We start from the raw sequence: 23,922 nt of genomic DNA, 5'->3' as shown, positions 1-23,922 counted from the left end.
TTCTAATCTGCCTCACTCTCATTTTATACTTAGATTTTATGTTTACAGTATATTTCATTTGTTCTAATTAACAAGTAAAACGTGTATTCTTTAACAGAAAACTTCAGCAAAAATTAAAAAATCTGTTTTGGGATATACTGATATAATTTATTTAGCATCTAATTTATTTTTAAATTGTATAGTGTATTATATATACATACATACATACATACATACATATAATATATTAGCATTGTCAAATGATTAATCTCAATTAAGATCCAGAAATAAAAGTTTTACATAATATATGAGTGATGAGTGTGTACTGTGTATATTTATTATGTACATATAAATACACACACACACACAAAATAATTTTAAGAAATATTTGCATGTATGTGTGTGTGTGTGTGTGTGTGTGTGTGTGTGTGTGTGAATACGAAGATATATTTATATATAAAAATATTTAATTTATATAAGATTTTATATAAAATATATTTATTTATATATAATACAAATGATATGTAAATATATATATATATATATATATATATATATATATATATATATATATTTTATATATAAATATAATATATTTTTGTTAAATATATATGTGCATGTGTGTGAATTTATATATACATAATAAATATACACAGTACACACACACTGTGTTTAACTGTGATTAAACATTTGACAGTTTTATATATATATATATATATATATATATATATGTATAGACTATCAATATTAATTAACCAATGTATTATTATTATTATTATTATTATTATTATTATTATTATTAAATTTGCATTTTTATAGATCATTATTATTATTATATGTTTTATATTATTAAATAATGGTTTTGGGAAACAAATGTGCTTTAGCTAAATATATATATATATATATATATATATATATATATAGTACAATTTCAGTCCTTTTTTTTAACATTTAATGTTGGTTTCAATCTTTCTTCCATGAGGAGGTATTCAGTAAAGTGCTTGTCGCTCTTCACAGTGAGCGGTATATGTCAGATATGGGTTTGGAATATCTGACGTATAACATGAGGATGATTAACCGATAAGTATTTTCGGTTTTGGGTGAACTATTCCGTTAAGCTGAGGTGTTTGCACTCCTCAGGCACTTTTCGAAACACATCTCTTTCACTCACAGTTTCGCAGTGCCTGCAAATGTCAAGGTGGCCACCTGCGAGAAGCAGAAAATCTATTTCTCCTCTCCACTCCTGCATGGGCAGTGGCCTCCAGAACCCTTAAATTGATTTCTGAGTTTTCTGCCTCTGCTCTGGCATCTTAACCGTGCTCTGGAGCGATCTGTTGTTGAAACCGGGGCGTACCTTTTGTCAGATGTTGGCCGACATCAGCACAAAAGGTATCAGAATTTTGCCAATGTGGCTTTGGTTGCTGTCAGTGTTTTCCCTGTTAGAAACATCCTTTTATTGAGGTCAGGAGAATCTTTCAAATAAAGCACCGCTACTTAACATGCACACATCAAGGTGTTTATTTTTCCTTGTCATCATCACATTGCACCTTGGTGCACTAATATAAATATTCAGCTGATTTGCAGTCACAGGTGTGCAGGTATATTGACTTTATGCTTGAATGGCTTCAAACGTGATTCATCTGATCAGAATTTATAATGCATTACTAGTTTGAGTCTTTTGTTGCAACGTTTTACCTCATGTGAAGCTCTGATATCATTATTTTGTTATGAATTATCTTTTATTTTAATTGGCATATTCACATTCACTGGATATATTACATTTAATGCATGTTGATGTTATGTTAATGTAATGTACAAAAACATTTTGGGTTGCATTTCTAGCACATATAACTGTAATGTTGTGATATTTATATTAATAAATAATATAATATAGGGATATAAAATTACTCAAAAGATTTATTTATTTATTTGATATTGTTTATTATATGTAAATTATTTTCTTAATGTGGCTTTTGAACTTGCATATGATGGGTGTATGGTGTATATCTCACATCTAAGAATAGAAATGCGTGTATTTCCCCTGCATACATCCTGCACACACACACACACACACACACACACACACACACACACACACACACACACACACACACACACAGAGCATCAACAAATAGACCAAACATAATTACTTATGTTACCCGGTCTGTCAAACTGTCTGGAGTAGACACACATGCATGTAATTGCTCACAGTGGGAAATCCAGCAGGGCAATTGAAAACACACAAGTCACATTAGAGCCAAGCTAAATAACAGAAATCAAATTAATAAATGGCAAAATCGTTGCATACCCCTTTATTTGTCTTTGAACGTCCCAGTAGAGGCGTCCCCCTCCTATAGACCCAACGAAGCACAGGTGTGTTTTTCCTGAAGCATCTATAAACACTTGAAGCATCATTCGTTCTTGCTGATGTCGTGTCGCAAACGTTCCTCTCGCTTTAAATACCCATTCACATTCGTACAGCAGGTCAGCTCTTGTAATTAAGTATTGAATACTGCTCAGAGAGGCCGTGCTGACCTTTCACTCAATTATCGATTGAGTTTGGCATTTTGACAGACTCTCGTTACAAAGGTGAATTAGGTCCCACGAGTCTTGTGATGTCACTATGTCTCTTACCAGTGACATCAACTAGAGCCGTGTCTTCTGATTGGTCGACAGACACCTTTTTCATAATGTGCATCGGAGACATTCAAACCACGTGCCAGCTGAGTTTATGTCGTCTGAAATGGAGCTCATGTCATCAAGGAAATAAAGTAGGTGTTAGGTTAATAAAGCTTGTAAAGTAATAAGACTATTAGCAGTTTTATTGATCTGACTGAAGAGAATTCGGTGTGCCATATACTTTAGCCACTTAGGTTGATGGATCCAGCAAGAGATTGCTCCGTAGAAGACATTTTGGCAGACAAAGTGAAACTGTCATTGCTTTAAGGAAAGCTGTGATGTTTTTCAGTCCATTTGATAAAGCAACGAGACAGGCAAGGTCTGTTACTGTGCAATTTGGATTATTTTAATTTTATTTTATTTATTTATTTTTATTGTATTTTTTATTGTATATATTGTTTTATTTTTTATGTTACTTCATTTATTGTATTTTTTATTTTATTTATTTATTTTATTTTATTTTATTGAAACTGTTGTCATTGCTTTAAGGAAAGGTGTGATGTTTTTCACTCCATACAATAAAGCAACAAGACAGGCAAGGTCATGCGTTACTGTGCAACTTGGATTATTTTATTTTATTTTATTTTATTTTATTTTATTTTATTTTATTTTATTTTATTTTATTTTATTTTATTTTATTTTATTTTTTTATTGCATTTATTATATTTTATTTATTGTTTTATTTTGTATTTTACTTTATTTTATTTTATTTTTTATGGCATTTATTATATTTTATTTATTGTTTTATTTTGTATTTTAGTTTATTTATTTTTATTTTATTTTATTTTATTTTATGAAACTGTTGTCATTGCTTTAAGGAAAGGTGTGATGTTTTTCACTCCATTCAATAAAGCAACAAGACAGGCAAGGTCATGCGTTACTGTGCAACTTGGATTATTTTATTTTATTTTATTTTATTTTATTTTTTATTGCATTTATTATATTTTATTTATTGTTTTATTTTGTATTTTACTTTATTTTATTTTATTATTTTATTTTATTTTATTTTTTATTGCACTTATTATATTTTATTTATTGTTTTATTTTGTATTTTACTTTATTTAATTTTATTTTATTTTATTTTATTTTATTCTGACTATATACAAATACTATATACTGTCCAGTATTTTCAGGTGTATTTTTTGGATTACAAGAAATGAGAATCAATCCAAATGAATGTATCTACTTGTTTGAGGGAATGCATGCATGCTTGAAGACATACATATTCTCTAAAGTGTGGGTTATCGAACCCCAATATCACATGGAGCAAATTCTTATAAACTTTCGATGACATTTACAAAATTCAGGGCTCTCTCTGGTGAGCTCAGACTAGCTTTTCTTCCACTTTGCACTGCCAGCTGAATCAGATCAGTATCTCAATCCCTCTAGTCCAAAATCGAGGGTCAGCCTATGCATTGGAATTCAATAATTACAGCAGAAATATAGTTCTGTAATCAGTAATTCTTTTGGTTCAAAGATTCACTGTCAGAAGACTTCTGTGAAAAAGAACACTGTGACCCGGCGCTCCGCTTCCATCAATTCCCTTCACGGCTGTTTTGATCACTGCCCACGCTAGATAGGCTTCGATCCACTCAGCCACCGACGCGCACCGGGTCATGCTCAAGTCTGCGCCTGTTTGTTGTAAGCCCACTAGCGTAGCCCAACTCCATGTGTGCAATGAGCACGCTCTCCCCACAGAGTGTGTTCAAGAGCAGAGAAAAAGATCCAAATTGTAATTCATGTATTGATCATACTGCTGTGCTCATCTCGATGGTGTGAGAGATCTCCCATAATACTCATCAGCCTGCAGTGACACTCAGTAATCACTAAAAACAGCTTGTGGTCAGGAGTTACCTCCCATACAACATTCACAACTTACTCTTGTCTCATAAAGACACTCATCACTTGTTTAATCATTTGATAATATTTTTTAAAAAATGATTAATTTTTGCAGCTATATTTCCATACTGTACTGTTGCAAATATTATTTCAAAACATCAAGGCAATTTTGTAAATAACAATTATATAACAAACCCCAAAGACCTTTTTCAGTTATAATTTTATGTGAGCTTACTAATAACTGATATTTGCTTTTTTTTCCAAGTATATATTTTTTTTCAAGACATATTTTGGACTTTATGTTTATGGTTTATTTTATATATATATATATATATATATATATATATATATATATATATATATATATAATATGTATGTATATGTGTGTGTGTATATATATATATATATATATATATATATACAAAGATATAATGTATAAATACATAAATTATATGTATATAAATTATATAAATAATTATAAAATATAAACCGTGTGTGTGTGTGTGTGTGTGTGTATATATATATATATATATAATATATATATATATATATATATATTATCTAAATAATTATAAAATATAAATAATGTATATATGTATTTATATATAACATAAGTGTATTTATATTTAGTTTAGGTAATTTATATTTTATAGCTTATATAAAATATTTATAATAAATAAACATATATTAATATATAAATATAAATTATATATGAATGAAAAATATAACAATTATTAATATAAATATTAATTAATTATTATTTACAATTTTTATTATTATTATTATTTAATGTTTATTATTGTTTATACAAGATATTTACATTAAATATACATGTATATAATGTACGTGTGTGTGTGTGTGTGTGTATATAAATATAATAATTATATAATATATATATAAATTAACTAAATAATTACAAAATATAAATAATTTATATATGTATGTACTGTATGTGTGTGTGGTTTATATTTTATAATTATTTAAGTAATTTGTATTTTTTTATAGCTCATATAAAATATGTATAATAAATAAACGTCTAAATAATTATACAATATAAATACTTTATGTATGTACTGTGTGTGTGTGTATGTATGTGTGTATATATATATATATATATATATGGTTTATATTTTATAATTATTTAGGTCATTTATATTTTATAGCTTGTATAAAATATTTATAATACATAAACATATAGAAATATAATTATTTATATATATATATATATATATATATATATATATAAGTGACAGTTTACTCAAAAATGAAAATTGTCATTTAGTCACCTCCATGTCATTCCAAACCTGTATTACTTCTGTGGAACACAAAACTTGATATTTGGAAAGATGTATTAGTGTTGTTGTTGTTTTCTGTAAATGAATTTTCATTTTTGAACGAACTATCCCTTTAAGCTCCTCAGATAAACACTGACCCAGCAGTGACGGGTCACACAGCAGCTGCACAGCTAGACGAGCCCCTAATAATGAGACAATGGGTTCAACGGTACAATCCCTGTTCCCACAGGCCACATTAGACTGTTACTGTCACTTAATGCTTCACGCTGACTTCCTCTGACTGCAGAAGTCACATCTTATGAATCTGTGTGAGTGAATGAGAGTGAAATGAGTATTTTGCTCCATAACACACTTTATGAGACCTGACAGCAGTTCACACGCTCGCTCTTTGTTCTGTACAGTATGCCACATTCCGTTAGATTTATCCAATATTTTTAACTTTGCAGAGGTCAATATCTTGTTTATTCAGTGCCATGTTTATGACAAGGTGCAAACATAAAAATATATTTTGTGTAATAGATATTGGATTTCATTTACTAAATAAATGAGGGTCAAGACTCTCATCTGTGCTAATATAACTCCTGACTTTCAGTGCTTCTCACAAAATGCCTACACACCAAACCCCTTCATCTACTGCCTCTCATTCCCTCAGATGGGATTTACAGTGGCTACATTAATTAAAAGTCCACAAACCAGCACATTTAAGCGATTGGAGGGGTAATTAACAATGGCTTGTGTGAACACTAGCTAGCAGCAAAGGTCAAGACAGGAAGTGTGTTACAGGCACAGAAAAAAATGCTGAATGTGTTGTTTCATTGTTGAGAGGGTCAGTTGCACCAGACGAGAAAGAGGTTGAATGTAGGTATCATGAAAGTAGTTTGTGTGAAAAATGGAAACAGGCTTGAATTTGCCTGAGGGCAGATGGGGGCCATGTAGTTTGACACTCTTCCAGATGGATTGGAAATGGACCTTAGCGCCGCTCGCGCCCATTAAAAACACTGTGGATCCTGAGGAACAGTCCAGCACATACACCGATCAGGCATAACATTATGACCACTAACAGGTGAAGTGAATAACACTGATTATCTCTTCATCACGGCACCTGTTAGTGGGTGGGATATATTAGGCAGCAAGTGAACATTTTGTCCTCGAAGTTGATGTGTTAGAAGCAGGAAAAAATGGGCAAGCGTAAGATTTTAGCGAGTTTGACAAGGGCCAAATTGTGATGGCTAGACGACTGGGTCAGAGCATCTCCAAAACTGCAGCTCTTGTGGGGTGTTCCTGGTCTGCAGTGGTCAGTATCTATCAAAAGCAGTCCAAGAAAGGAACAGTGGTGAACCGGCGACAGGGTCATGGGCGGCCAAGGCTCATTGCCACCGCCGAAAGCACCAACAGTGGGCACGTGAGCATCAGAACTAGACCACGGAGCAATGGAAGAAGGTGACCTGGTCTGATGAATCACGTTTTCTTTTACATCACATGGATGACCGGAAGCGTGTGTGTCGCTTACCTGGGGAACACGTGGCACCAGGATGCACTATGGGAAGAAGGCAAGCCGGCGGAGGCAGTGTGATGCTTTGGGCAATGTTCTGCTGGGAAACCTCGGGTCCCGCCATCCATGTGGATGTTACTTTGACACGTGCCACCTACCTAAGCATTGTTGCAGACCATGTACACCCTTTCATGGGAACAGTATTCCCTGGTGGCCGTGGCCTCTTTCAGCAGGATAATGCCCCTGCCACAAAGCAAAAATGGTTCAGGAATGATTTGAGGAGCACAACAACGAGTCTGAGGTGTTGACTTGGCCTCCAAATTCCCCAGATGTGCTGAACAAACAAGTTCGATCCATGGAGGCTCCACCTCGCAACTTACAGGACTTAAAGGATCTGCTGCTAACATCTTGGTGTCAGATACCACAGCACACCTTCAGAGGTCTAGTGGAGTCCATGCCTCGAAGGGTCAGGGCTGTTTTGGCAGCAAAATAGGACCAACACAATATTAGGAAGGTGGTCATAATGTTATGCCTGATCTGTGTGTATGAGTATATTAGTAAAAATGTTACAAATCAGATTTAGCTAGATTAGTCATATCATATATCTGTTTGAGTAATGAGTAACTACAGTTTGCTGGTAACTTCTTGGTGACTTTATGTAGAAAAATATCCCTTTCTCTAAGTATTTCCCGTAGATTCTGTTCCAGTAACTGTTCATGCATATGACTGATTAAATTTTACTTTACAGTAAAGGCATAATGGTTGAAAGGAAGGGAACAAATTACACCGTTCATGTCTCCATGTGTCTTTTTGAATGTGGAGGCCCAGAATTGTGTCCTAAAATAGATTCTCCTCCTCCACTGCTGGCCTGTTTGGCGGGCGCTGGTCTGTGTGACCTGCCCGCTCTGATTAGCTCAGTGGTGGGGAAGGAGCCCAGTGTTGGGAAATGAGCAGAGCTCGTCAGGCCAGCGGGGTCAAGGTGAACATGGCCAAGAGCCTGTGACAGACTTCAGAAAAACTTTTACTTACCCATCCCTCTTTTTCCCTCCTTTTTAGGACTGTCAGATGATCACAAATTATATAGTAAAGTATGTTAACATAAAGATATGACAAAGATTTTTGGTACACGTTATATTATAAGGTGTCTAGTATTAATATATGAATTCACAATTATTCAGTTTTGTTGAGTGTGGTCATAGAATGAGTAAACATGTTGATGGAAACAATAGTGACTGGTGGGATAATACAGACTGAACTATTCAATTGCAGTTGTTAGCGATCGCTGTACTAAAATGTCGCAATGACAAAGTTACAGTAAATATAAATAAGTTACAGTATTGATGTTTTAAATACTGGTTGCACTAATATAACATTATTATATGTTACAATAAAGGTATGGTTGTATTTTTATTTATTTTTGTGTCTTTTATCTCAGTGTTTAAGTGTTGTATAAGGGTTTTTAATGTATAATAGTGATGAAACAGTTTAAAATGTGTTAATAACTGGGCTGATATAGGTTATATAAGAATTTTCAGTATACACGTTATTGTGACCGACCATAAAACACAATTTTTCACACACTTTTCCTTAAAAATGTAAAAAAAAAAAAAAAAAAAAAAAAAAATTATACTAATGACACATCATTTGGATATTTTCATGTCTGGGAAAAATTTGGCATTAAACGGGTAATACTGTTCTTTTGAACTTTCAAATCGTCAAAGAACCCGGAAAAATTAAATGGTTCACAACTGCTCTCAATATTGATTAATAATAATAATAAATGTTTCTTGATCATCAAATCATCATATTAGAATGATTTCTGAAGGATCATGTGACACTGAAGACTGGAGTAATGATGCTGAAAATTCAGCTTTGATCACAGGAATAAATTACACTTTACTATATATTCACATAATAAACAGCTATTTTAAATTGTAATAATATGTCACAATTTTGCTGTTTTTAGGTCATATAAACACATCATTTAAATGGTGAGCATAGGAGACTTCTTTCAAAAACATAAAAAAAAAAAAAAAAAACTTTGAATGGCAGTGTGTATACTCCAGAATTTGTTCATTTGAGTGAGTGTGTTATATTTTTCTCATTGTAAAATTATCAGATTATGATGCTGTAATGTTTACATGGCAAGAACTATTCCGGGCTGGTTTGGCCTCCTCCTGTTTCTCCATGCAATCACACTTCCAGGAACTTCCCTCTCAATCAGAGCTTTATTATGACTTGATTGGGTTCATGAGGTTCTTATAGTAAAGCCTCAGTCTTTGCCTGCAGACTGATGGAGGTGTTGGCCTCCATTCCCCAATATGTCTTTTCCGTATTCCAGCCATTTAGCCCCGGATTTAATACAACAAAGTGCCATTCATTACCACAGTGCCTGAAAACTCACGTAATTACCCAAATTTAGCACAATGAAATTTACTCAACTAGCTCAAAAGTCTCCCAGTCTTTAGCAGCTAATTTAGAGAGCTCACTTGTCTAGGGTTGCTAGGCAATTACAACACATGAAACTGCTCAGGCGCTCTACTTGTGAAGCCGGTCCCACGGATAGTACGCTTTTCCGAACTTGCAGCACAATCAACACGCCTTGTCCGTTTTATCAAATCATATAGTGGTTTCGCTTTACCAATGCAAACAGACAAAGATAACTGTTTTTCAGTGTAGTCTGTGAACATGTACGCTATTAAATCACTGTAATGTCCCTTTTTGCTCCTTTTTGTTTTCTTGTAGATCTTGAAGGGTTATGAACATTAAGTCGTCATTTACTCACCCTGGTGTTGTTTTAATGCCGTATGTCCTTCATTGTTTTTCGGACCACAAAAGGAGAATTTTTATAAAATGTCTTGCTTGTGCTCGTCCATATAATGGCAGTGAAAAACGAGCAGCATCAAACTTTAAAAAAAGAAAAAAAAGAAACTTTATTATTTGCATGTTTCTAATCTTGCTAATGAAAAAAAATAAAATAAAAAAATCACTCCAAAAGGTCCAAATGTCAGTTTCAATTCAGCTTCAAAGGGCTTTAAACGATCTCGGACGAGGAATAAGGGTCTTATCTAGCGAAATGATCATCATTTTCTAAAAAAAAAAAAAATAATAATTATATACTTTTTAACTACAAATGCTCGTCTTGCACTAGCTCTTTCCGAAACTGCAGTTTGGACCTTCAACCCATTAGTCCCTGTTGAAGTCCGCTATATGGAGAAAAATCCTGGAATGTTTTGAACTTTATTTGTCAGGAGTTTTTGCTATGGTTATAGTACTTGAAGTGTTCAAATAATTAATGGGAAGCAAAGATGTCTCAAAACCCCCCATTTTTATTTGTATTTTATTTATTTACTTTTTTTTTTTTTTTTTTTTTTTTTTTTTTTTTTTTTTTTTGCTGATCCGAAAAATGATCCGATCCGTGAGTTTTGTAATCCGTTGCACCACAAGCGTTCAATAATCTGTCACCTCAGGTGTGGAGACATTCAACTCAGTGAAGAAAGTACAAGGATACTTTTTTGGGGGGATTTCTAGGCATTGCATTTCATGTCACGTTTTTATTCATCTTAATTTTTCACAACTTGCGTGTGTTTTTCTGGGTGAGTCGGAGTGAACTGTGGCACTAACAGAGTCTCATGAACACGCAGTCGAGCACAGAAGACCAACAGCCAAGGTCAGGATTTTCGTTAAATAATACATCAAATTCCGGTTTGTTTTTCACCAAATCCTATCATACGCCCCCAGAACACTTGGAATATACGGCACGTGTCGCATGGGATCATTCCGTGATGCGTGTGTGTCTTTTTTTAAACCTCTGGTCGCTATTCACTGCCATTATATGAACGAGCGTGAGCAGGACATTTTTTTTTTTTAAATTCTCCTCTTGTGGTCCGATAAAGAAAGAAGGGCATATGGCATTAGAACAACACCAGGGTGAGTATTTGGGTGAACTAACCCTTTAATGCACAAGCATTAAACGCTGCTGTGCTGTAGTGTCAGTTCTGTCTGAGCTCAGTGTCGATGTATAGTGGTTTGAGCTGATGGCCGCTGAACTATGGGAGCTCAATGGAGGCTTCATTAGTGTTAGTCGCTGGTTGATGGTCTCTTCCTGTGTACTCCGAGTGGGTGAATGATTTCTGGGCAATAGTATGATGGAGGATCTCAGTCTGAGCTCCTTGGAGTTTGTCACGCTACTGCTAATTTTAGCTTAGTGGGGCATTGCCTTCCCACAGCTTATCATTTTTTCATCTACTTTACCCCCTTTTCTCTCCAGTTTTTCCTGTCACTTTTGGGTTCATCCTGCATAAGTTCTATTCAGGCGGTTGTTTTGATTGCTTTGGTTCCTTCTCATGATGACAAAGTTAGTTTAGTTTAGAAAGAGAAGCTGCTTCTGATATCACATGAAGTCTCTTCATACATCTGACTGATGCAATATATGTCCGTCAGTTGTTAGAAAAACATGTTTTTATCATTTAGAATGCGTATGCATATATATAAATGTACATTTAAGGTATAATAAGTAAGATATATATATATAAATCAGCTTAATTTGTATGTAATGAGTGGCATGGCAGCTTGTTTATTTGATTAAATATGTAAGAGGTACATGCAAAAGTTTGTGTTAATGGCTGTTAACATATATTAAAATTAGTATTTGTCTATATCTCCATCTCAGTGCATTATGAATTTTTTTTCTGCAAATATTTTTGCTACCTCTTTAGAGTTGTGAAAGTAACTTTTCATAACACTTTTAAGTGATTACCAAGAGATTAAATTAAAAAAAAGTAAGAGAACAAATAAAAGTTGAGCTTTTCAAGTAATTAAAGTACAATCAGGGAAAGGTGGTTCATTATTCACAAGTTGCTGATTTCTACTAATGTATCCCATCATGCATTGTTGTATAATATAATGATGCAAATCTGATAAAAGAGACCATCTGGTGAGACAAATGCACAAATGACATGTTGCCGTTAGTTATCGCCTAACGCTTTCATTCAAATAGTCTGTTTAAGAGAGAATTTTTTTTTTGCAAAAGTCACTTTTATTTTTTTTACCTAACGTCTGTCGCCTACTATGAACCCCTGATCCAGGAGCAGCAAGCTGCTTCAACCAGATCTGACCATGTTTATCAAGTGAAATGGTGTCACTGCTATATCAGATCCCACGCAGTGACTGCCTACACCACAAAATCTCTAACAAAATCTCTCTCTCTTGCTGCCTTTGAGTGGGTACGTTTGCCAGACTGTTCTCTGAGGTGAAGCGTATGAGTGTTATCCTTGTGAATTCGATATTTTCTCTGAGCGCAGTAAAATATTGGGTTCTGAGTTACAGGGCAATTATTGTGATGCTTCATGTCTGACAGTGAAACTGATATGAGCTGAAAAGCCCTGGTTATATTTTTGAGTATTTTTCCAGTTGGCTTAATTGCACGTAAATGGAAGACGAGAGTTTCTGTGCTTTTGCTAGGTGTGAATACCTCTGTGTGTGTGTGGTTTACTTCTTTTCAGCTCATTCTCTGCAGTGGCGTTCTCGTAACTTGTGTATTGCAAAGCCACAAATGTATAGCAGCAGCCCGCAGCTTACTTTTAGCAAGCTTATGTGAAATTTACAGCAGAGAAACACTAGTTGAGTGGAAAATGGCTGTCATTGTTAGTGTAAGGGGCAGTTCACATTCAGGTGTGAGTGTTGTGTAGTATAGACTGTCTCTCTCCCACAGATAGACAGCCTCACATGTCTCTGTGGCCTGTGTTTCCCCTCTAGGGCAAGGTGAATTGAGGTTTCTGTGTCCTCCTTTCATCACAATATAACACACACACTATTAAAGCAAAGTGTGCCAAAGTTTTGCCAGTGGCAGTTCCCACAGTCTCTATTTTATGTAGTTTAGGGAAGAATTTAAAAAAAAAAAGAAAAAAAAAAAAGATTTTTTGACCTGGGCCTGCAGATAGAAAATATTTGGCAGGAACATTCAGAGTGAAGATTTATTTTACAAGATACCTCTCAATCCTTCCAATCTATCTGCTGTTTTGCAACAAGGCCAAACTAATATACAGCAAGGTCAATGACATGCAAGAGTGCTCGTGATAAGCAAAAAGAAACATCTTTTAAAATATTGTTTAAAACACGTGCCAATTTCTTGGAAATTTACTCATGTTGGTTTAGCGTTTTGAAAAGAAAAGTAAAAAAAAAAAATGCCTTATGGTGTGTAATCAAGTTAAAAGGAATATTTTTCTCACACCATGAATACACATATTAATTATTATTTTCAAAATATTTATATATACATTTAATATAGTTTTAATATTTTCCCAGATAAAGTTTTATTTTGATTCGGCTTGAACTAACCTTTATGCTAAAGATCATATTACATTACATTATATTTTATTTTATTATTATATTATCTGATATTTTGAGAGACTTGTTGATATTGACACAGTTATAGAGTTTATTATATTTCTGAGAATTAATGATTTTTAACAAACTATTGTTAAAGGATGTCATTTTTTTGTATATATGTGTGTGTGTGTGTGTGTATATATATATATATATATATATATATATATATATATATAATCAGTAGTTCTTTGACTTTACATTTTTGACTTTATGCCCTCCAAAATTACCAGAATTCATTTTAATAATTCAGAAATTAAAAACATGCTTATATTAACATGCTTGTCCAGCCTATATTAAAATTCACATATTCACCCTTTTTTCAAATATTATTAAAAATATGTTAAATAATTTTGTTAGCATATTGCACAGTTGTGCTTGGAGTCATTAGTTTTATTTGTGATTTGTTTTATTTTTGGCCAGGCTGTCTTACACAGAAATTATGAACACATACAAAAAAAACCAATGAGAGAACCAATAAAATATTAATAATCATTTTTTTGCATAGTAAAATAAAACCTGCAGCTGTAGTTTGCCTTTTTTGCCAAATAACTTAGTCAGATAAATACCTTAACCAAGTTTAGTGTTTTGTTCTTCCCTCATATTTAAAATACTTGAAAAACATACAGCATTTTCCTCATATTTTGACCACTACCGTACTCACCTACTTTGAAAAACAGTGTTTAATTCATAGTTTCATCAGAGAACAGAAAGTAGGTCATTGAATTTTTATGATGAACACTGAAACCAGAATTTGTTTATGTCCCAATAGATGATGTTGATTTGTAGATCCAGGAAACTGCTTCTAGATCAGGAGGCATCGGCAATAACCCCACCGGCCTCTCTGACACTCGAGCAGGTGTGCCGGTGAAGTCATGCCTGAACTCTTTGCTCTCTTTCCTGCCCGTCACTTTAACTATTGTCTCGGGTCAGCTGGCCCCATGTTATGACATCCAGGACGAGTCGACACAAACAGCATTGAAGAGGACCTTACGGAGGTGACAGATGACACATTTAGAGGCCAGCTGCGGCGTATCCGGATTTCCTCTCCTGACGCTGGGACAGGATGTGTCCTCGGAACTGTTTCTCAGAAGAGGATACCACATATCTAAGGAAGACCTAGATAAGGGATACGGGTGTAGCGATAGTGTCAAAAGGCCTAATGCCTTTGTAGCGGTAAGGGGAGACCGGAGTATTGTTCGGCCTCTGGAATAGATTATTCCAGAATGCATAAAGCCGCCTTCTATTTGCACAAGAAGGAGGGATACCTTTGATTTTTGCAGTACAATAGGCTACTCTCATGACTGCAACCATAAGCCCTCTGAGTGCAAATGGATATCTGCGCTTCACACTTCCAGATAGAGACCCGTCTGTCTTTGATCATGTCCTCCGATTTGATCTGATTTGGAGAGAAAGCCAAGGTTCAGATAGTCTCGTGTAGCAGCGGGGTACGCCGCGGTGCGACACATGGCAGGACAAAAGGGATGGATGGGGATTTGGACAGAGATAACAGAAGGACTGTCTTTGGATGGAAAGCCGAAGCCCATCTCCTGTGAGAGTTTTGGTGTGAGCGGCTTGAATTTAAACTGAGGGAACTGGTCAGCTGTGGCAGGTCTTTAGTTTACTGTACATGCATTCCTATGCTGTTTCTAGATCCCAGAATTATCCTTATGGTGAATCTACAGTTGCATCTAACATGTTTAACATGGGAGATTGGGGCTAGTTGTCAGTGGCAGTGGTTCTCAACCTCCAAGGACCCCCAGTGTCCACAACAATATTCAAAAGTCTTCTAGTTTCTGTCAATTACATTGACAGAATTCCATACGTTTTAAGAGCTGAATGTTTGCTTTGAGATCCCACTCTTTTAAACCAATGAATTTACATGGCTTTTCAAATCGGATAAACCATAAGGACTTTTAAAAATATGTGTTTTTACTCACACTTTCTATCTGGTAAAATACAGTAGAGTTTGGCATAAAATGCATATGACTTTTCCAGGTCTAGAAATCACACTTTTAAAACTAGGCTACCTCATATATCCTGGTTTTCCAAGTCAGTGAAAACCCTGATTCTTCAAAGAATCAAAATACAAAATATCTTGATCTGTAGTTGCTTTAGCTTATTTTAAATAAGTGTAAGTCATCTTGAGACCCCCTTGGAAGTTTACTGATTGAGAACTGGTTGAGAACCTCTGCTATAAGGTATCTAATTAACTATACAATTTTAAGTCAAAAGTCCAAATTTTACTATTTAAATTTCACTATATAGGTTGTTTAATGGCAGATTCACCTTCGCACCATTTTACGTGATACCACGTTGTTTGTTTTTTTTTCCTAGGCAATAATGATGGAACTTTTATTTGTGGCCAAGACTTTTATAGACACTTTAGACTTAGAACTTGCAGAAGTTTTAAGTTTACAGACATTAAAAAAAGTAGAACGTACCCTCAGAAATAATAATTGTAGTAAAAGGTGTGTCAACTAGACCCCCTTGCCCATACATAATTGAATACAGTAGACTTTGGAATAAAAATATATATTCATTATAAAAAAAATTACATGACTTTTCCAGGTCTAGAAATCACACTTTTAAAATTAGGCTACCTCATATATCCTGGTTTTCCAAGACAGTGAAAACCCTGATTCTTCAAAGAAAAAAAAAAGTGCTTTTGAGATGAATCAAAATAAAAAATATCTTGATTTTTAGTTATTTTAGCTTATTTTAATGCTATTTTAAATAAGTGTAAGTCATTTTGAGGCCCCCTTGGACGTTTACTGATTGAGAACTGGTTAAGAAGCACTGCTATAAGGTATCTAATTAAATATACTATTTTAAGTCAAAAGTCCAAATTTTACTATTTAATATGGGCTATTTAGGCTGTTTAATGGCAGATTCACCTTCGCACCATTTTACGTGACAACATGTTTTTTTGTTGTTGTTGTTGTTGTTTTCCTAGGCAATAATGATGGAACCTTTTTTTTTCTTTTTCTTTTTTGTGGCCATAACTTTTATAGACACTTCCCAGACTTGCAAAACTTTTAAGTTTACAGACATTCAAAAAAGTAGAACGTACCCTGAGAAATATTAACTGTAGTAAAGGGTGTGACAACTAGCCCCGCTCGCCCATACCAAGTGAATAATTGCTTTAAAACCCTTCTGATTGACTACAGATGATTTGAGACCATCCTTACTACTTTTTATAGACTGAAGCATATTGAGAGCAACGTGGAGAAATGAGGATGTGATGTGGGAATATTACCCTGAACCGTGGCCTCCCAGATTCTAGGAGGAATGAAGCTTTCACAGAATACATTAAACCTTATTTATCAAACTGAATTATATAATTAGGACTCGGTTTCAGCTAGAGACTTCGGATTTGCGTAAACCCGGTAAAACATCCACCTAAGATAGGACTTGATGGTTCGATATGTCTTCAATTGTGTCCAGATGTTTGCCGACGGCATTTCGATGGTACCGCCTGAGCCTTGAAAAGTTGATGCAGGATTTCTGAAATTGAAATTGTCAGTAGGGGTTCACCTAATTTCCCTGCAGCTGATTAAATAATTGTTTATTTAATGTAAGAGGCCCCGCGGATTGCCTAAGTGAATTACATGTAATTTCATTTCACCAGCTTTGTGTGCAAATCGCCCCCTTTAAACCAAAGAATCCTCGCTCTTACATCCAGACGGCATGCCAAATGCATTATTAGCCCTTATTTTCACATATTACATCTGTGATGTGTGTCAGTCTCCAAGCATCCCTTGTTTCCCCTCATCATTTTCACTGTCTCTGCTTTTAGGCATGATTTTGCTGTCCACCTCACCAAAACTGACTGTTAGATTGACGTTGCAGAGGCCTGAAAATCCCTAGTGCTGAAAGCTATTATTTTCAGGTCTAAAACAGACATTTTTCATAGACGGCGCATTGTTTAGTGCCGAGAGTTCACAATGGGTGCGAAACCGGTTGCAAAACCTCGAGAGCAGCTGATTACAGTAATAGGTTTAAGACAGAAAGGTGTGATGTTTCTTCCCCGCCTCTTTCACCTGAGACTAGACGCTTTTAATGGAGAGCTTTATGGGATTGTGGGAACATGCTCGTTAAATAAATAGATGTAATTAGGTCCTGCCTCTAATTACTTCAGATTCCTCTCACCAGGACCGAATTAGTCTGACTCCCTAGAGCGCCTAGTGTTAGGCATGCGTAATCAATCACGCACAAACAGAATGCACAGGCTACACCCACAGAAAGTACAGGAGTGCAGCAGGGTCATTCATCACAGCCCGCAATGCAAACAAGAACAGCCATTTTGTTGTTTACTGCGAGTACCTCTAACCCTGCGCTACCTGTACACGTACCTTTGTCTGTGTGGAAAAAAATTAGCCTATTTTTACACCTCATCCCGAGTGCAGATGAAAGGTATCACAAAGTTGGTTCTGATTATGATTAGTGGTGTTTTAACCAGCGACAGTGCTGTGTGATAATGCATGGCACCTATAGGGACGGCCGTGACGGATACCAGATAGCGGGAGCAGCGCTGAGAGCAGATACAGTGATAAACTGGAGCAGGCCAGGAAACAGACAGGGCCTGGGATCTCTGCGGCCCCTCTAGCCCGCGGAAAAAAAACAATGCATCACCTCACAGCACGGCCAGACGTGGCAGGCGAGAAAAATCGCCCCACACTTTGGGAAAACAAAGACAATCAGGGCTTTCTCTCGTTCGCCTCCCCTCCTTTTCCTTTGGTGAGCAGCTGCAGCAAGCCAGTCAAATGTGTGTGTGGTTTTTTTTATTCTTTTTTTCCCTTGCCAACTTGTCCTTTTTCTGAGATGTAATGGAGGGAGAAAGAGATAAAACAACAGAACCTGGCGAGGCAAGGTACGCATTCGTTTTTACAGATGGCGGTCTAGTTGATAATTGAAAAGGAAGTCTGGGATTTTGCACCATTCAACAGGGGAAGGCTATTTCTGGGCTTTCCTGTGTAATTGACCCACAACCCCCTCCTCATAGACATTCACATCTCAACGTTTTGACACTCCCACTGTATTTGATCCCACCCTCATACTTGTAATGTAATGGCTTATTTTTTTTTTTTTTTTTTTTTTTTTTTTTTCCTTTAGACGCGTGTTGTTGACTAACTTTGGATTGTTTTGGAAATCTCTGACCTGATAATGATCCAAACAGTTGTTCTTGCTATCGCTGTGTCTGGTTTATGTGTATAATCGATTGTTTATTAACAAGTACAGTACCTGTCGAGTTGTTGCTGGTTGAATTGAATCATGGTAGAAAAACTCACTTGTACATTTAACATAATATGTAAGGCATTGGTTATACAATTAACATAAACTTAATGACATTTTCAATAAATGGAGACACATTAATTTTACTGCAGCTAGTTCAGAATTTATTTATTTATTTATTTTTTTTACTACGCCTGTTGCTACAAGAGTCTGATTAATTCTAACATCGAAACAGCCTTTATCACACAGTCAGATCAGCCTAAGTGTCGGAGCTTTTGATTTATTTCATTTTAAATCCAACACTTTTGGCTCACTAACCATTTAAGCTTTCTGGATGGCTAAACAGGAGGCCCAGCACAAATGAATGATATGACCAACAAGATAAATGATCAGTTGTGTTCACACTGTGTGTAGGTTGTATGTATATTAACTCTCTGCGGCTGGAGGACTGCGGGCCAGGCGGAGGGAACACATGTGAGTGATTTGGCTCTGGAGCCCAGAAGGCCAGGGAGAGAAATCCACATAGCTGATGACGGACACTTTGTTTGGCTTGTAACGCAAGAACAGGATAGGAAAGAATAAATCAATCAATCATGTCTAAACTGTCAGGACTAGCATGTGGCCCTCTAAAAAACCCCACTGAGATCAGAAAATATATACATTCTCGCTTAAAGGTTGTAAGAAAGCACTGATTCTGACGTAAATGAGCCGTAATTCGATTTTGAGATAATCTTCCAGTAAGGTATTGTGGGTTCGTGTTGTAGGATATGCCTGACAACTTGCTCTTTTAAAGGGATAGTGCACCCTAAAATATGCATACTCGTGTTTCTAAACCCTTATGAATTTATGGTAGCGCTTTATTTTACTGTCCTGTTCCCTGTGTACCAAGGCCGTAACCATGTCTTAAACATTGGGGGGGAGACACATTCACTCTTGTTTGTACGTCTAACATGTCAAAAATGTATAAAACGCCACTTGTCTCGTCACATTCAGTTAAACAATAACAATATTATCAATTGAAAATGGAGAAATTCCATCAAAAAGTTGCATCACCGTATATTATTGGGTCGTTAAACATATCCATCGTAAAACAGTTGTCATATATTTAATGTTTAGCCACTTATATCATACCACACACGCACTCTTTCGCTGTAAAAATGAAAAGTGTCGCATTGGAATTCACACTCGTCTTCCCCCGCCTTCTTTGATCTGATTGGCTAAAAATGTAACTTTTTAAACTGTCTGTCATCCTAACAACAAACAATTTGGCTATTTCCAGTTATTGGAGGGGGGATTGTCCCCCTCAGTGCTTATGGTGGTTGCGGCCCTGCTGTGTACATACTATTTACTTATTGTAGTAATTGCAATAACTGGGTAATAAACTAACCTTAACCCATGTAGTTACCTTATATTACCCAGTACTTAGGCAAGTACACTGTAAGTGTACGTACTGTAAAATAAAGTGCAACCGAATTTCTTTCTTCTACAGAACACAAAAGAAGATCTTTGGGGTGGAAATATATATACATCTTCTCTTGTGTTTCACAGCAGAAATTAAGTCATTCAGGTCTAGAATTACAAACTTAAATATTTAATTGAAGTACTGATAAAATATTTAAATGCATTACCATCTAAAACCATCAACATACTTTTTTGTATAGGATAAAACTATTGATTTGGCTAAGCGTAATGCTTAATGTAAGGATCGAGTCTTTATTGCTGCGGAGAGCCATTAGAAAGGTGTTTATGAACCTTCGATGAATATACCTTTGTTTTATGTGCACAATAAGGACGAGAGATCCCTCCCTCTGTGCTGAAATGCTGCGCGCACCAGAATGATGCTCTGCGGTTGCAAAGGGCAGTTGTCAGAGTGACTTTGCATTTGCTGATAGTTCATGGAAAACATTGCTCCATCTCATTAAGTTATTGCCATCATTTTTATTCTTTATGGTCGTGCGGGCTACCGTCCCTCATTCTCTTTTCACATTCATTTTCTACATATCTATGATTAATGGGAGATGTCGAACCGTAGAGTGAGCGAGCATCAGCGAAGGTGAGATCATAATTAGTTTAGCTGATGCAGGGCCCTCCAATGGCGCATCTGGATGGAAAAATTACCCTATAGGAAGCTGGCGGCGCCCCAAAACTTTTTACTGATACGTTGTGAAACACCCGATGAATCAAGTGCCCCTTTCCCTGCCAAAAAAGCTCTACCGACTCAAAGCCAAAATTATGTCTGCAGAAAGCTTTCCATTCTAAATGTATTAGAGCACAATTAGGAGCATTGTACTTTTCTGGCAGGAGAAATGTGCTCCCTGCGCAAGCCGTCTGAAGTTAGGCTAAATAAATCGTACACATTCTATAAGCCTAAACGAGTTTTACAGGGGCCATAATCGAGATAATTCCTGTGATTTGCCCCGGCTGACTCTCGGGATTCACTTTTAGTTCTGTCCGTTCCCAATGGATGATTCATGTGGCTATATTTCTCTCCTTTTTTTTCCTACTTGAGTTTATGTTTTCCCCTTCTCTCACAGTAGAGTGCAATATTTCAAGCTACTAGATATTTTGAGTTGCAGCCATGTATTTAAAGGTTCACGTCATGCATGTGTTCGAGAAGAGACATTTATTGAAAGATCAAAATATTTATGTCAGGCCGGTGCGGGCGACCCAGTTTGAAGCTGGTGGAGTTGTCGCTGACACAGTGGTATCTTACAAAGCCTATAAATCACAGGAAGGTTAATTAGCTTGGTTCTATTAATCGAGCCTCATCCTGGCTTTCTGATTGGACGCATTGTGTCTCTCACCATCAGAGCTGTCATATCCAGCTACACCCTACTGAGTCTTGGGATTTTTTTCGCCTACCTCTGGCTTTCTTTCTTGCTTTCTTTCACATTCTCCATGCTGAGCATGAATCTCCATCCCTCTTTTTCTCCGCAGCTTGCTTTTTTACTAATTTTGGCTCTTTCTGTTTTTATGATTTCAGAGACGGCGGGGCTCGGGGGTCTTCTGCGCCAACTGTCTGACCACCAAGACCTCGCTGTGGAGGAAGAATGCCAACGGCGGCTACGTGTGCAACGCGTGTGGCCTCTATCAGAAGCTGCACTCGGTAAGGGGGGAACTAAGAAAACATCAGGGCAAGGGACGGCGAGAATGCCTCGCCAGCCCACCCACAAATCGCAGAAACAGAGTTCAAATGAATGGAGAGGTGACAGCGTAGCAGCCTCGGTTTGATCGCTTCATTTCCGCACTGTCAGGCGAGGACCCCGGGGGAAGAGCCCTTTTGGCCTTCCTCAGCCCTGCAGCCAGCTAATGGCCCTATGGAAGTAATTTTGCACCAGCTTGGAGCCCTACTTCCCACAGTCCTAACAAACACCTGACCTTAAAACCCGAGACGGACACAATGGCTATTGGCACAACCTTAAAAACCCAGTCAAGTCGTATGAATTTCTTTCTTACGTGGATCACAAAAAGAGACGTTTAGCAGAATGTCCAAGCTGCTTTTTTTTCCCATACAATGAAGTGAATGCAGACTACAGTTAAATTCTAGTGCCAATCCAGCTTCATAGTATGGAAAAAAAGCAGCTTGGACATTCTGCTAAATATCTCTTTCTTCATTCCAAAGCCTATAAAAGTCATATCGTTTGAAAGGGTGAAAAAAATATTGACAGAAAGATTATTTTGGGGTAATTTATTCACTCATTAACCTTCTTTACGCTATAGAGTATAACAGCCAGGTTCCAAAAGTAAACATTTTTTTTTTTTTTTAATAATCATGTTTAATAGCAGAATTCCTAGTGAAAAACTACATTACCCATGATTCTGAAGAAATCTCCACCAGTCAGAGACAGTGTCAAGCAAATCACTCTGTAGTTCCCGCCTCAATACTTGTAAAATATATTGTTTTTCTGTACACACAATTAACATCTTTAAATCAATAGCATTTTTTTTTTACTTGTTTTATCGATTTTAATTTTTTTCACCTTTACAGTGCTTCATGGGATTGTAGTTTTTTCCCTCATTAAAGTCATAAAGTACACAGTCTTATACTTTTGTAAATGCATAAAGCTGACTATATTATCAATTCTTTGGTTAGTCAGTGTGAATTGTGCCCAAAGAAAAGAAGCTGCTTGTTTCTGGACTAAATTACTTCATTTGATTTGCTTTATTGCCTCGCAGTTCTCTTAATTTTGATCTGAATTTCCATCTGTAGCTGTACCTAAAGCTTTGTCTGCATCCTTGAAAGTGTTCTAGTGTTCTTCTGTTTCCTTTGAAATGGTGTCTGGATAAACATGACGGGTAAACAGACTCGACAACATGTGAGTAATTAAGCCGGAGAAACAGAAGAAGCATTGTGCACAGACTTAACGTTGCTTTTGCATTCTAATCTTTGGAGCTCCCTCAGAATTGGGTCAAGTCTGTGAGTGTTTCGGTTTCTTCCTGTCTTGATATGTAATGTTGGAAGCGCTCTTTGGCCTCGGGCTATCAGGACCAGCGCCTGGGTGGCACAGGCTCGGATACAGGGAACCGACTGAATCAGTGTGGTCGGCTGGGGTAAAGCAGTCAGTCACCGCAGCGCCCGGACCACAAGAGGCTCTTTCAGGGGCCATGCCACCTGGTGGCTTGAGTCGTGCTAACTTGACCCAGCACAGGCATTCACATCTGGCTGTCTGTCCGCACCGCCTCATCACAGAGCCTGCAATCAATGGGCGCTTCACAGCCAGGCCTGTGAAATACTGTACGCTCTATTTACTGCCCCACATTAAACACTGTCTGGAGTAAATAAGTTTCCTCACGCCGTAAGTTTTTCTAACTTTGACATTTATGTTGGAGTTCCATCATGCATTGATGCAGAAGCTGTACTGATGCTCGCATCAGTCTTTGCTCTGGGTTCCTGGGACAGAAAAAGTGGGGTGGCCATGACTTTAAGGGAAACAGGAACCATTCTTGACAGCTTTACAGCTTAGATCACATTGATATTAAAAGCTGAGGGAAGATGAGTATAATGAGAGTGGAACA

At 36.4% G+C, this 23,922-nt stretch overlaps 1 protein-coding gene across 5 annotated transcripts in view; it reads left to right on the top strand.

Moving 5' to 3' along the window:
• Positions 1-23,922, top strand: part of trps1 (trichorhinophalangeal syndrome I) — a 128,908-nt gene that overhangs the window by 94,026 nt on the left and 10,960 nt on the right. For all 5 annotated transcript variants that reach the window (XM_051872590.1, XM_051872593.1, XM_051872591.1 and 2 more), the window contains one exon: positions 21,890-22,012. In XM_051872590.1, the coding sequence (XP_051728550.1) occupies positions 21,890-22,012 (123 nt within the window). The remainder of the gene's footprint in view (positions 1-21,889; positions 22,013-23,922) is intronic.

This window comes from Ctenopharyngodon idella, chromosome 19 (assembly GCF_019924925.1).
Source record: "Ctenopharyngodon idella isolate HZGC_01 chromosome 19, HZGC01, whole genome shotgun sequence".
Taxonomy (NCBI): Eukaryota; Metazoa; Chordata; class Actinopteri; order Cypriniformes; family Xenocyprididae; genus Ctenopharyngodon; species Ctenopharyngodon idella.
This window is presented reverse-complemented; position numbering and strand designations above follow the sequence as displayed.